The sequence below is a fragment of the Bison bison genome, unplaced genomic scaffold, assembly GCF_000754665.1.
Source record: "Bison bison bison isolate TAMUID 2011002044 unplaced genomic scaffold, Bison_UMD1.0 scf7180017864032, whole genome shotgun sequence".
In the NCBI taxonomy this organism is placed as follows: Eukaryota; Metazoa; Chordata; class Mammalia; order Artiodactyla; family Bovidae; genus Bison; species Bison bison.
The window spans coordinates 4,152,890-4,167,423 of record NW_011494604.1 but is presented as its reverse complement, the minus strand read 5'-3'; the positions used below and the strand labels follow the sequence as shown (position 1 = coordinate 4,167,423).

Genomic DNA, 14,534 nt, shown 5'->3' with positions numbered 1-14,534 from the left:
GCCCTTTTTTTTTTTTTTTTTTGAGTAGGAAGCCCTACTTGGGGAAACTTGACTGATGCTGTTCAAATTTTCTGTAATTATTTTCCTGGTTCCTTGGTCCAAGTACTTCATGTCTCATAGAAGAGGGCTGAATGGCAGTTTTGGCCCTCGACGAGGGGGCTGAGCCAGGACACACTGAGAGAGCCACACGGTGATGCAGTGAGAGTATAAATTCTTTCAGCTCTAACTGATATGGCACAAGCTTCAGGGGCGGGGCCCAAGGGGATTTACCCAGAGGCCTCTGCTCTTTGGTGGGCTGGTCTATGGATGGGTCTGCCACTGAAGCAGGACAAAACCTACCACCTTAGGAAGCTCTTAAGATGTGAGGACTGGCCTAAGAATGAAGAGTTTTTGTGGGAAAACTATGTACCGGGGCTCTCCCAGCAGGCAGGGGGATGAGACCATCCATTTCCAGGGGTTGTTGACATCTCCAAGTTCTACCCTCACGAATCCCAGGAGCTGGCCCAAGTCTGGGATGCTCTCTCCCTGAATGCTAATTGGAGGAACCTTTGTGCTCAGTTCACAGATAATGGCCAAATCATTTTCCCGAAGTCAGACTACCAGATTTTCTCCTACCCCAACCCTCCCCTTAGAGGCTTTTCAGACTGGGACTCTGTGGCCATGGTGGCTCCATTCTGGGATGATGCTGATTTCTCCAGCAGCCGGGGAACCATATTTTACCAGGTGGGCCTTTCAAAGCTCAGCACACAGGGTTCTCCAGCAGCCAGCAAGGAGAGACAAAGGCCTGTGTGGAGGGCCTTGCAAGTGTTCCTGCTGTCAGAACCCTCCTATCAGGGGGTGGGAACTGAAGCTTATATGAGGGTGGGGAGGAAACAGATTAGGACACAACCATGGGAAGACTGCATTGGGTGGGTTGGCCATCCACTGTTGGAATGAGGTTGCAGGGGGTTCCTCCTAATAAGGCCGAGTCAAGCACGGCCCCTGCGTGTGCTCCTGGGTTGGGTTAATGATTCCACTCAGAGAGAGCTCTCAGTGTAGTGAAAGCTACTGCAGGCAAATGCTGATCGTGCCCTGGCCATGGACAAGACACTGCAGAAGGTCCAAATGTGGAGAAGCACACACGTGTCTTAAAGAGCCTCTTGTTGGACCCAGAGAGGTACAAGTGGATGCAGGTGGTTGCACCATCAGAGCCAGTTTGTGCTAAGAGATGCACAAGTTCAAGTTAGAAGACTTGGGTTTCTGGCTCTTGACTATCCACTTCATAACACCCCATGTTTCCCTGCAGATTGATCTTCAGGTCACTAACTGAAAACACAAGCCTGGGAGGGGGAAGGATGGGAGACATGGGTGGACTAAAGTGAGCAGAAAATGGGGGTCCCTCAGGAGTACTGAGATGGGATCCTTATTTCCTTTTCCATATCTGCCTTCTTTTCCTAGGAATATGAGACTCTCTATGATGACTACAACACACTAATGCAGAAGGTGGAGTCTTCAATTAACACGTTAACGAAAACCGGAAACTACAAAGCCAGATGGACGCTAAAGATCACTTGGGTTCATGTCCCTGCCTATCCTGCCCAGGTGACCATCGGGGTGAGTGGACCAGTGGGCAATGTCCTGTGAACCACCTGGAAGTCAGGCATCCTAGAATCCTAAGCAGGGACCACTTGTCTAAACTCCTCTCTGAGTCAAGGACAGATGGCTGATTAGAGCACTTCCCTCCCAGCCCACCTCTTTGCCTCCCTATCCCCCATCCCCACCACCTCCAAAACCCCCTGCTCTGTCTCCTGAGCACTTACCACATGGCAGGGGTGCTTCGGGGCTTTGCTTACATGCCTCACAGCAGCCAAAGCACTGGGTATTAGAAGACTGAAACATGGAGCATGCAATAAGTAAAAAGTGGCTGTGCTAAGTCACTTCAGTAATGTCCGACTATTTGCGACCCTATGGACTGTAGCCTGCCAGGTTCCTCTGTCCATGGGAGTCTCCAGGTAAGAATGCTGGACTGGGTTACCATGCTCTCCTCCAGGGAATCTTCCTGATACAGGGATGGAACCCATGTTTCTTATGGCTTCTGTATTGGCAGGCAGGTTCTTTACCACTAGCGCCACCTGGGAAGCCCCCCAAATGGCTGGCTATTGGCAATATTATATGGCTCAATCTAATGTAATTATCCACATATTAGAGATGAGAAAGATGATGGTTAGAGAGGTTAAGCAACTGCTCGAGGTCATCCAGCTAGCAGATGACAAAGCCAGGCCTGGAACCAAGGTTTTTCTGTCTCCAGACTCTGGCTCATGACAGAAAAGCATCCAGTGGAGAGGGGCCATGCCTCGTGCTCCCCCTAGCCTTCCCTCTGGGGCCTCACCACTCTGACAGTCACAGAGTTCTTCCTTGTGTCTGGTCTGAAGTCACCCATTTCTTCATTGGCTCAGCAAGTTCATTGCTTACTCACTGTGTAGAAGCACAGTGCTCGAAATCTGCCTTCAGAGAATCTCCAGTCTCACCTGCATGGTTCCTCTGTGCTATTCAGGATGACGGGACATTTGGACGATATCCTTAAATATCCCAAAGGAAGCTCAGCAGGCCTCTCTCAGCTCTCTGAGGTCTTGGCTAATCTCTCTGGTTGCTGAAGCTTTCTCAGACAGACCCTCTTCTAACAGGATTCCAGCCCAGAATCCTTTACCTTTCCTCACTGGAAAGAAGTCACAAAGAAGGCAAATCCACCACAGCAGGTGCTTTGACAGTCAGGGTGCAATCTCTGCAAAATTCCAAACTTGCCTGTATTTAAGCCCATGCCTTTGCTCTCAGAGGTCAGGAAAAGGTGATGTGGGTGTCAGAGTGGGGGTGTGGGATGGGTGATGGGACATCCCAGATCTCTCACAGGCATCCCTGTTTGTCTCCAACCAACCCCCAGACCAACACCTACCAAGCCATCCTTTCCACGGACGGGAGCAGGTCCTACGCCCTGTTTCTCTACCAAAGTGGTGGGATGCAGTGGACTGTGACCGGGCGACCAGGCAACCCTGTCCTGATGGGTTTTTCCAGGTAGGACAGGGATGGGCTGGCAGCCATGAGCAAATAATGGGAGGTGGTGCAGAGCAGGGCTTGCACTGCACACACACTCTGTCCCCCAGAACTGGGCAGGACTCTTCCTCGCCAATGCTTCTGACTCACACTGATTCTGGTTTCCACTTCTTTTTGTTTCAAATGCAAAGATCCCGCTTCACCCTGCCATTCCCTTTCCTATCCCAGTTCCGTGCATGGTGATAATAAATCCCAGAGCTTTGACTTCTAGGATTTCCATTGACATTAGCTGACCACTCTTGACTTGTCAAGTATCAGTCAACATTTATTACACCAAGTACTTCAGTTCAGTTCATTTCACTCGCTCAGTCGTGTCTGACTCTTTGCGACCCCATGAATTGCAGCACACCAGGCCTCCTTGTCCATCACCAACACCAAGTACTTAACAGGCATTATTTCATTTGACAATCACAACCACCCCATGAAGGAGATACTATTTATTATCCATTCTGCAGGTAAGGAAACTGAGGTACAAACGGATGAGTCATTGCCCAAAGAGCTGGAAAGTAAGTGGCAAAGCAGAAAGTTGAATACAAAATATAAGGCTGAAATCTGCCTTTCTGACTTTATTAAAACTTTTTATTTTATATTGGAATATAGCCAATTAACAATATTGTGGTAGTTTCAGGTAGACAGCAAAGGGACTCAGCCATACATATACATGTATCCATTCTCCCCTAAACTCCCTTCCCATCCAGGAACTCCCATCTAGAGTTCCCTGTGCTATACAGTAGGTCCTCATTGGTTATCCATCTTATATATACCAATGTGTACATGTCGATCCCAAACTCCCTAACGATCCCTTCTCCCCATTCTTCTTCCCTAGTAACCGTAAGTTTGTTCTTTAAGTCTGTGAGTCTGTTTCTGTTTTGTAAATAAGTTCATTTATATCATTTCTTTTTAGATTCCACGTACAAGAGATATCACACAATATTTTTCTTTCTCTGAATTATTTCACTCAGTATGACAATTTCTAGTTTCTGATGGGCTGAGAATTAACCTCTCACCCAACGGCACCAACAGCTTGTGTGGTCAGTGGCAAAGAGGGAAAGCAGAGAGATGGATGAGCTGTGGTTTCGGACAGGGGTTCCCAAGTGTGGGAATGGCTCATTCTCTAACACAATAGTTTTCAACCATGATGCATATGCAGTTGGTTGTGAAGGTCCCATGTAAACTGTTACTGGTAATTGCTGTAGATGCCTTTCTCCTAGAATGTGTTTGGGATTGTCCCTGTAATTACACTGCTTTCACTTGCTTTTGAACATGCCCTGAAGGAGAAAGGACTGGAATTATCTAACTAGCTAGGAATTTCCCACCATTCTGAGGGCACCCATGGAAGGTGTCATGCCCATGTGCGTCATCTGTCCCATGTCAAAGAGGAGAAAGGATCCGAGTGGCTGCTCTGAGGCATGACCCAGAGTCTGCAGGCCCCACTCTGGGCTTTCCTCCTTCCTGGAGCAGGGTTTAAACACCGTCCCCTGGGCAGGGGGGTGGGATGGGGTGGGGGTGGGGTGGCACACACATTGTCCGGATCCTCCTAACTCGAAGACTAGCTCTTAACCTGCACCACCAACTGTCCCCTATAGCACCGCCTCTCCGACACCTAGTTGAAGGGAAACTAACAGGAAAGAGGCCTGAGATGTTGCTTTCAACCCATGTCTCAGGACCAGTTCACTGCAGTTTGTGCTCAGATATGAGATAAATTAGGTCCTCCCACCCCTCCCCCATCTGCCTCCTCCCCAATCCTGCTTAGCACAGGGGATCAGTGATTCTGGCTGGCTGCCTGACCAGCTGGCTCGATAGCTGACGGGCCAACTGATAACTAATGACTGGCTGGACCGAGGGGGTGGCTGGCTGATTGACTCGCTGGATGAATGAGCAACTTGCCAACTAAGGGGAAGGACTCTGTGTGTGATGAAGGTCAGATATTCTTTTCTTTGCCCACAGTGGAGATGGGTATTTCAAAAACAGCCAGTTGACATTCCATCCAGTATGGGAGAAGTATCGTCCAGACCAATTCCTGGATTCCAACTCAGGTAAAAGCACCACTTATCAGACTGGAGGGACTCAAGTCCTCTTCTGTCTCCCACTCTGTATGCCGTGACAGTCCTCAAAGGGCAACTCCCGTGCATGTCCACAAAAGGGTGTTTCCATACCATCTGACCTCCCACAGCTGGGATCTGGCCTGGGCACTGCCCAGGGAGCAGCATGCCTTCTGCACCCTCTTGCAGTGCAGAGTGTCCTCCCTGGAATCAGCCCAAAGCCAGCAGGACTGAGTGGGGGCCCAGATCCTGGAAGTGAGGACATGGGTATGGCAGGAGGCGGGGACATGAATGGGCAGTTAGGACAAGTCTCCAAGTGTCCTGTCCCAGAGCTGGATGAGAACCCACATGAGATCTCTTAATGGATCTACAGAGAGGAATTCCAGGGGGTCTGACATCCATTCAGTCACCATTTATCGAGTACCTGCTGTGTGCTGAACACTGTGCTAAGAGCCAGAAGTATGAAAACATTTTTAAAAAGAGCAACTCTGTTTGCTCTCAAAGAGCTCTCACTTTGGTAAGAAGGCCAGTACTTTAGGCTCCAAGGGCCTCCTCCATGACTTGCACTGCCTGGGGGCGCCAAAGGGAAAGAAATGACAGTTTCCAAAGTGTGATAGAACAAAAGATATTTTAGCATTAGAAATTAGCCATGTGGACCATGAAGCATAAATCCAGTTCTGTTTGTTCTGTGGCAGGAAAGTCTGGTAAACATAAGCCAAGTCAGATCATTGGTGCCACCTGGTGGAGAAAGCTGTACTGTGAGCTTGGTGGTGATTTAGTCTCTCAGTGGTGTCTGACTCTTTGTGATCCCATGGACTGTAGCCTCCAGGCTCCTCTGTCCATGGGATTCTCCAGGCAAGAATACTGGAGGGGGTTGCCATTTCCTTCTCCAGGGGATCTTCCTGACTCAGGGATTGAACCTGGGTTTCCTGCATTGCAGGAGGATTCTTTACTGACTGAGTTATGAGGGAAGCTCCATCCTATCAGATTAAGGCCCTTCTATCCAGATGCCTCTGCTTGTGACATAAGGGGTGCAGTGTGATTGTGTGTGTGCGTGTGTGTGTTGGGGGAGAGTATCTGGTGTGTTTCTCCTGATTGCGGAGAAAACACACAAACAGATATCATAAAATGACTATCCTTTTCAAAACCTTATCAAACTATAGTCATCTTGATGATTTCTTCTTTAGTGTGGGAATAAGACCAAAATCTAATACATTATGTCCTATTGAATTCTGCTGTATTCTGGAGCCCTGTTTCTCACTCATGGCAGCTAGGGGGGCAGTAAATAACTTACAGTTAATTACATGTCTGGGCTTCCCATGTAGCGCTAGTGGTAAAGAGCCCGCCTTCAATGCAGGAGACGTAAGAGACTCGAGTTCAGTCCCTGGGTTGGAAAGATCCCCTGGAGGAGGACATGGCAACCCACTCCAGTATTCTTGCCTGGAGAGTCCCGTGGACAAAGGAGCCTGGCGGGCTACAGCGCTTAGGGTCGCAAAGAATTGGGCACAACTAAAGTGACTTAGCACTCATGCCCACAATTAAAGGTCTATTTAAATTTCAAACGCTCTTCAGGGGTTCTTCTCCCAGTTACCTCCCCCCTTTCCAAGGATGGCATCTGGGCACAGGGGAAGCTCCCCCAGTTTCATATTGTTGGAGCAGGTGTCTGTTTCACATGCCACCTTCCCTGTGGCTCCCCAGCTGGCCTCTGAACATTGGCCTCTGTCCTGGCTGCTTTAGCCACTGGTATGTCTGTGCAAGTGTCTGAGCGTGTGGCTGGTGGCATCACTCACTGAGATACAGGGTACATAAGGAAGAGCTGGTCTGGGGGGACTGGAAGAACTGGAGCTTAGAGTAGCAGGCAGGAGGGCGGAGAATGGAATACACTGAAGCTTGGGCCAGGGTTTGGCTCTGAGTTGGGTACAGATGAGGTTTCCCTGCCCAGCACTTGTCCCAGGATCTCACCCTAAGATCCAAGTTTAGGGTTCTGAAGCGCACGTCAGAGGGACCTTTGGGGGGAATCACAGCCAATCTGCATTGGGCCCATCCCTGGAAGACTGTCCAGAGTGCAGGAAGTGGCACACAGAGGATGCACTGATGAGTTTTGCTTGTCCCTAAAGCTAAATAAGAGCCTGTGGCCCCACGTCCTGGGATATCCCCTACTTCCTTTGCTTCCCCAGGCCTCCGGGGGCTACAGATCTACAAGCTGCACAGAGAGGAAAAGCCCAATTACCGTCTCCGGTGTCTGCAGTGGTTGAAGAGACAGCCTCAGTGGCCCAGCTGGGGCTGGAACCAGATCTCCTGCCCTTGCTCCTGGAACCAGGGAGTATTGGATTTAAGATTCCAGTCCATCAGCAGAGGTAACAGATCCTTCTGGTCTCTGGCGGCACTCCCACCATCCCTATAAGCCCACTCACTCTCCCTCTGGCCGTGCCTGACCTTTCCCTTTTGGGACTCCCTCCGTCCCTCCCCAGAAACACCCCCGCGCAATGGCTGCTGCCACCACTGACAGCCCAGGCCTGAGAGTGTCTGGGCTTGTTGCAGGCAGCAGGCAGCTGTGCAGCTTCTCCTCCTGGCGTGGGGGTGTGTGCTGCCGCTATGGACCCTGGGGAGAGCTACTCCAAGGCTGGAGAGTGCAGAGTCCTTGGCAACTTGGTAAGTGTGTTGGCAGACAACTTGAGCCTGCGTTTTCTGGAGCTCTCTGTCCTTCTCTGTCAGGGACCAGCTTGGGCTCCACACCAGCAGTGGGACCAGCAGCATGAAGCCTCTCGTCCCTGTTTTCTCCCAGCTGCCTCCCCTCCATTTCCTGACCTTGTAAAAACAGGAAGTTTCCAGCATCCCTTCCAGCTGGCATCCTAGGGATTCCTGATTGAGCTCCTCTTGCCCCGTCTCCACTTGGCCCATAGTCCCAGCTGATAGGGGCATCTTTCTAGCGAAGTGGCAGAGGCCTGGTCTGACCTCGTCAACCTGGACCCAGATTAGCAGGCTGTCTGGGGGAAGACATAGAGTCATCTCTTGCAGAGACCCTCCAAAGGAGCTAGAGGGGATGGAGCGGGGGATGGGGATGGGCCCAGGGGAACATCTGTTCCCTGTAAAGGCAGCAGCCTCCTAATCCCCAGACCACCAGGCACAGCCTCTTGCTCCCAGCACTTTGAGAGTGGTGGGTCTCAGCCCTCAGCCTTCAAGAAAGGAAGGACCCTGTGCCTGCCCACCAGGGGCTTTGCTGCCCATGTCTCCACCAAGCCCACAAGGGAGACAGTAACTGGTCCATGGCCTAAGGTCGTTGAGCAGAGTGGGATCTGAATTCATGTGGGTCTGACTTCCAAATCACATCCTTGCTGCCCTTATCATCCTGCCCAAACCTCCCAGCTGCATCCTGCAGGTCCTCCATCTCTACTAACATGCTGCTCTTCTGCACAGACCAAGAACTGGAGCTGCAAAACTGGTGTTGCCATTTCAACAGCAACCCCTCCTTCTGCGCCCTGTACCAGCTAAGGAGGCCCCCGGTCAGCTGCGCCGGGTACCAGCCCTCAAGTCTTGGTGAGGCTGCTGGGACCTGGCCCTTCCACTTCCAGAGCCCAAGTGGAAGACCAAGGGATCGATACACTCTTGGGGTTTGAACGGGGACAGCACAAGCTTCCTGGGGCAGGACTGTAGTCACAAGGGAAGATGGAGGTGTGTGCAGAGTGTGGCAGAGGAGGGACTTCACCCATGGCCTTGGGGGAGGGGAAGGTGTGGTGGATCAGGGGCTAATGAGGAAGTGGATGGGGTGGGGGCACACAAGTGCAAGAGGAATTTTGGGGAGGGTTAAATGCTCCCTGAGCACCTCCCCAGGCTGAAGTCTCCCAGGGCCTTCTTTCCCTGGTCTGCCCTGCCAGTGTGTTAGTTGCTCAGTCGTGTCTGACTCTTTGTGACCCCACGGACTGTAGCCTGCTAGGCTCCTCTGTCCATGGGATTCTCCAGGCAAGAATACTGGAGTGGGTAGCCAATCCCTTCTCCAGGGGGATCTTCCTGACCCAGGGATCGAACCCAGGTCTCCTGAGTGGCAGGCAGATTGTTTATCGCCCTGCCAATGTGGTACCTCCTTTTTTCTAGCCTGGATGGTCGGGGACCCTCACATCACCACCTTGGATGGTGTCAATTACACCTTCAATGGGCTGGGAGACTTCCTGTTGGTCCGGACCCAGGACAGAAACTCCTCCTTCCTGCTGCAGGGCCGCACTGCACAGACACGCTCAGCAAATGCCACCAACTTCATTGGCTTTGCTGCTGAATACCGCTCCAGCAGCCTGCACCCTATCACAGTGAGTTGGAGGTGGGGGCACTCCCCTCACACAATGCCTTTAGCTCAGGGACCTTCAGCTGGAGACTAAGGCCCAGGTGGAAAAAGAGAAGGAGGAAGGGAAGGGGCTAGAGGCAGTGAGGAAGCATCCTGCCAGAGCAGTGGTTCAAATCAGGAGTTTGGGATTAACAAATACACACTACTATAAATAACATAGGCCTTCCCCAGGTGGCTCAGCGGTAAAGAATCCACCTGCAATGCAAGAGCCACAGGAGACGTGGGTTCGATCCCAGGGTTGGGAAGATCCCTTGCAGGAAGGCATGGCAACCTACTCCAGTATTCTTGCCTGGAGAATTCCATGGACAGAGGAGCCTGGCGGGGCTATAAAAAGTTAGACACAACTGAAGCGACATAGATAACCAACAAGGACCTACTGTATAGTACAGGGAACTCTACTCAGTGTTTTGTAATAACCTATAAGAGAAGAGAATCTGAAGAATTACATATATATATATTCTGTGTATGTATGTATGTTTGAATTGCTGTGCTGTACACCTGAAACTAACATGATTTTGTAAATCAACTGTATTTTAATATACATAAAGAGTCAACCCTGGAGACACTGGCTTAAGGTCCTGTGAGATTGAGGAAACAACATCCAGCACCTTGTATTCCTTAGAGTAAAATAGGGATAATAATATTACCTACCTCACAAGGCTGCTGTGAGATTTAAAAGCTAATCTCTGAAACGTATCTTGCTCAGAGCCTGGCCCAGGCCAAACACCCTCATGCATGGTAGCTAGCATCACCTCATGGTCACACGCCCCATCACTTTCACCATCGTCCAAGCCCCAGGCTCCTTCCTCTGTTTCCAGCCCTGTGCAGGTTGGGCTGAGGTCTCTGCCAACTCCCTTCCAGGTTCAATGGCTCCTTAAGCCCAATAACACAATCCATGTTCAGCTCAATAACCAGACCATAGCATTTGAGACTAACGGTGAAGATACAAAAGGTAGGCTGGGCCTCTCCTGCCTCCCTGGGCCAGGGTCGGCGGGGTGCCCAGCATTGGGGAGCAGGGTGCTGGGGTGGAAAGGCAGTGGTCTTGGGGCAGAGCAGCATGGTCGTCACCCCACGGTCCCTCCAGCAGCTGTGCCGGAGCAACTTCTTCACTGGAGCCAGGCCTTAAACTTCCCTCTTCACGTCTCTCCTTTCTCTGGGGCCTCCTCCTCAGTCCCCAGGGAGAAGAGGGTGGGATGGGCCGCAAGCATGTCCTGTGAGTGTGCTTCTCCAGTGGGAGAAGGACCGTGCCGGGCATCTCCCAGCTGCTTTCAGTCTCTTCTCTGCATCTTTAAACTTTACTGCTGACAAGTCCTGGGCCTCCAGGGCTCCAACACTGGCTTTTTCCTCATTTGTCTCCCAACATTCTAGACCAGGAGATCTTCAACAGCTCTGGAGTCATAATGACCCACCACGGCTCCACGGTATCAGCCAGTTTCGATGGTGCTGTGGCCATCTCCGTGCTCGCTATCTCCAACATCCTCCACATCTCCTGCAGCCTTTCGAAGGGGTATCAGAACCACACTGAAGGCCTCATGGGTAAGGAGTGGGCAGCACTCTGCCTCTGGAGCAGAGCTCAGATCCCCAGCCCACAGGCAGCTTCCCATCCAGTGCACCTGCGGACATCCCGAGTACAGTTTTCTTTTCTCAGCGGAGGAGGAGGTGGGACCTCTTCAGCGGCCTTTGAGGCTCACTTCCCAGCCTCCCTAAGCTGCAGGCCTGGGGCAGCCGAGGGGCCACTGAGGATGGGCTCTGGAGAGCATGGGGCCCAGCAGCCGCCCTTCCCCCACCTCCCTCCCTCCCTCGGGCTTCACACCCTCCTTTCATCCCCCACGTTCCCTTCCTTCTTTCTCCACTTCCTCCTTTCCCTGAAGCAGAGGGTAGGCTCTGAGGTTATAGTCCTCTCCCCTCCTCCTGAGCAGAGAGCAGATGCCACCGAAAGAGGCTTCCCAGGCCCCCTACTCCTCCCCACATCTCCCTGTGCCCTGTTGGATACTCCCTGGGGAAGGGAGGGCCACCTCCCAGGGTGGCTGAGTCCTGCTTTGTCCCCCAGGCTTCTGGAACGGCAACCCAGATGATGACTTCAGGATGCCCAATGGCTCCACTGTACCGAAAAGGAGCTCCGAGGAGATGCTTTTCCACTATGGAATGACCTGTGAGTCTGGGCCTCAGGGTCTTTGAGCAGATGGGGCAGGTCCCGGGTGAAGGAAGCTGCTGTTCTGTCCCCCTCAGGCCTATGGGAGCGAGACCTCTGTCCTTCATGAGAGAGGAGTAGAAAGGAAGAGACCTGGGGATGCTGGTGCCACCTCAGCTTTGTCCCCTCCACCCCAGATTTGTCCCCTCCATTCCCATCCCACCCACAGTGCTTCAGCCTGGAAGAGAAGATGAGGGAGGTGGGTGGCCCTCACTCCCTAGAGCAGGGGTTTCCAGACGTAGAATCTGGAAGTCACTCTGTCCTCCCCAATCCCAAACTATATAAAGCAAGGGTAAGGGGTGGACACAGGTGGCACTAGAGATAAAGAATCTGCCTGCCAATGCAGAAGACTTAAGATACAGGGGTTCCATCCCTGGGTTGGGAGGATCCCCTGGAGGAGGGCATGGCAACCCATTTCAGTATTCTTGCCTGGAGAATCCCATGGACAGAGGATGAGCTTTAGTCCATAGGGCCACAAAGAGTCAGACATGACTGAAGTGACTTAGCACACAGCACACACAAGTGGTAGACACAACAGAATATAGCTGGAGCCCCACCCTGGTGCCACCATCATTGCATCAAATAATGTGTTTTAGGGAAAATCAACGGAACAAGCCTTTTTGGCAAGAGGGACGACCATTTGCCTTCCAGCTTCACCCCTGTCTTCCTTTCACAACTGCTGCGAAACACACCCCTGAATAAAAATTTGACCTCTTCTTGTCATGGAGATGATCAATGCATCTTTGATGTCCTGGCTACAGGAAGCGAAAAGCTCGGAAATGACACTAGGGCGATATTTAGAATCTACCAGCAGATGAACACTACCCTGAGTAAGTGGTGTGAGGCCTGGGGAGGTGTGTGCAGAGTTAGGGCACAGATAAGGGGACGGCCTTCCATGACACTCCTTTGAGCTACACATTTGTAAAATTTAACAGATTGTTTTGCTCAAGCTATTGCTCTACTCAAACCTTCCCATGACTTCCCAGCTCACTCTGTTCTTAATGATGACCTTCAAAGCCCTATCCAGTCTGACCCCATTGCCTCTCCAAACTCTTCTCCTAGGACTTCCAGCCCCACTCCCTCCACACCAGCCCCACTGGCTTCTTTGTATTCCTCAGACATGCCTGGCTCCCTACCAACTCAGACTGCACATGCAGTTCTTTTTGCCTGCTATGCTTTGCCCTAGGCTGCCTGGCAGGCTACCCCAGGTGCCTGGCGCCCCTCACCTCCTTCCAGTTTCTATTCAAATGTCACCTTCTCAGCAGTGTCTTTCTTGGCTAACCTGTCTAAAATTTCACACTCACCCACACTTCCTATTTGCCTTCCCTGTTTTGTTTTTCCTCCTTAGCCTCTATAGCTATCTGTTAATAACATATTTTCTAATTTTCGTAGGTATCTTTTTTTATTATTTGTCTGTTGCAGCATCCTCACTACGTAGAACAGTGCCAGCCATAGAGTAGGTGCTCAATAAATATTTGTTAAGTGACTGGCTGAATGAATGAATGAACAATGAAATGGAAATAGCAGGGCTCCAAAACACAGAGGCCAGTGAAAAGGTTACACTCCCTCTCTATTCCTGACAAACACAATGCCGATGACGTTACCCTCGTGGTTTTCAGTCCTCTTCCAAATGTAAAACTCCTCAATAGTCTGAACAACGCTGTCCTCTGATTCACTTCACATTACACCCAGCATAGCACTCTGATCAGGAAAGAACTTGAAATAAATTCTGTCTGGGAAGAAGGTTGGGCAATACAACCACAGCCTGATTTTTCATGGGTTTGTGAGCTGGTGCACAGACTAACTCCTGTTTCTGGAGATGGGTCCCAGCCTGAGGAACGCCTCCTGCAAGCTAGAGGACTGAAAAGAGATGGCCCAGAAGGTAAGGGAGTATCCTGCCTTAAACCCCACATCCCTTCTTTGTGTCTCAGATCGGTACCCACCCTCTATCAAGGGTCCTGATGTGATAAAAGCCTACATGGGACAGACCACAGTGGTTAATTACACCAGCGACGCTAAGGACATCACATTCACCCTCAGAGAAAACTGCACGGACTTCAAGCTCTTTGGTAAGAACACTTGGCTGGGGGTTAGCGGATAAAGTCAGAGTCAAACTTTGGGTAATTTTGCATTATTATATCCTGTGCAACTTCATGTCACTTCTTCACTGGAATATCCAGGACCAGCATTTCTTAGGCATGATCACTATAATTCAAGTGTACACCCGTGGTGGATTCATGTTGATGTATGGCAAAATCAATACAATATTGTAAAGTAATTAGCCTCCAATTAAAATAAATAAATTTTAAAAATAAATAAATTAATTAAAATGATTTCAAGTTTGGAAAAAAAAAAATAGGTGCCCCGCCCCCCATCGCCAGTGAATAGCAGTGATGGGCTTATGGAGATTTGGCCAACTAGCTAGATTGCCTCTGGGCATATACAACTTATTCAAAGATTCATTTCATCTCAGTCTTGAAATATGTTACTAAATTTAAAACATTGCCTATCTATTAAGAGAAGGATATCACATGGAACAAGATTTAAGGAAATACAAAACCTTTATTTGGTCCATTTCTCACTATTTTTCTGTTTGTCAACCGTGTTTACCTCACTTTGTCTCTCCTTGTCTGCTTTTCTGTGCTTGGGCCAAGGAAAGCTTCATCTTTCTTTCGCAGGAAATGGTGTGAAGACTCCAGTTCAGGCCTGTAACCATGATCTGGCTCAAGAGTCAAAGCCCAGAGAACTCCCTGGCAGTCCAGTGTTTAAGACTCAGCTCTTACACTTTCACTGCCATGGGGCTGGGTTCAAACCTGGGTGGGGAACTAAGATCCCACAAGCTGTGCAGCGTGGCCAAAGGAAAAAAAAAAAAAGACAC

General features: G+C 50.5%; 1 protein-coding gene across 1 annotated transcript in view; it reads left to right on the top strand.

Annotated features, from left to right (window-relative positions):
- MUC4 (mucin 4, cell surface associated) overlaps nucleotides 1-14,534 on the top strand; it is a 69,548-nt gene that overhangs the window by 45,361 nt on the left and 9,653 nt on the right. The window contains exons 7-19 of the mRNA XM_010834414.1: nucleotides 559-723; nucleotides 1,438-1,593; nucleotides 2,918-3,048; nucleotides 5,035-5,123; nucleotides 7,307-7,480; nucleotides 7,644-7,781; nucleotides 8,547-8,666; nucleotides 9,222-9,430; nucleotides 10,327-10,417; nucleotides 10,834-11,001; nucleotides 11,516-11,617; nucleotides 12,253-12,486; nucleotides 13,588-13,725. Coding sequence (XP_010832716.1) covers nucleotides 559-723; nucleotides 1,438-1,593; nucleotides 2,918-3,048; nucleotides 5,035-5,123; nucleotides 7,307-7,480; nucleotides 7,644-7,781; nucleotides 8,547-8,666; nucleotides 9,222-9,430; nucleotides 10,327-10,417; nucleotides 10,834-11,001; nucleotides 11,516-11,617; nucleotides 12,253-12,486; nucleotides 13,588-13,725 — 1,915 coding nt within the window. The remainder of the gene's footprint in view (nucleotides 1-558; nucleotides 724-1,437; nucleotides 1,594-2,917; nucleotides 3,049-5,034; nucleotides 5,124-7,306; nucleotides 7,481-7,643; nucleotides 7,782-8,546; nucleotides 8,667-9,221; nucleotides 9,431-10,326; nucleotides 10,418-10,833; nucleotides 11,002-11,515; nucleotides 11,618-12,252; nucleotides 12,487-13,587; nucleotides 13,726-14,534) is intronic.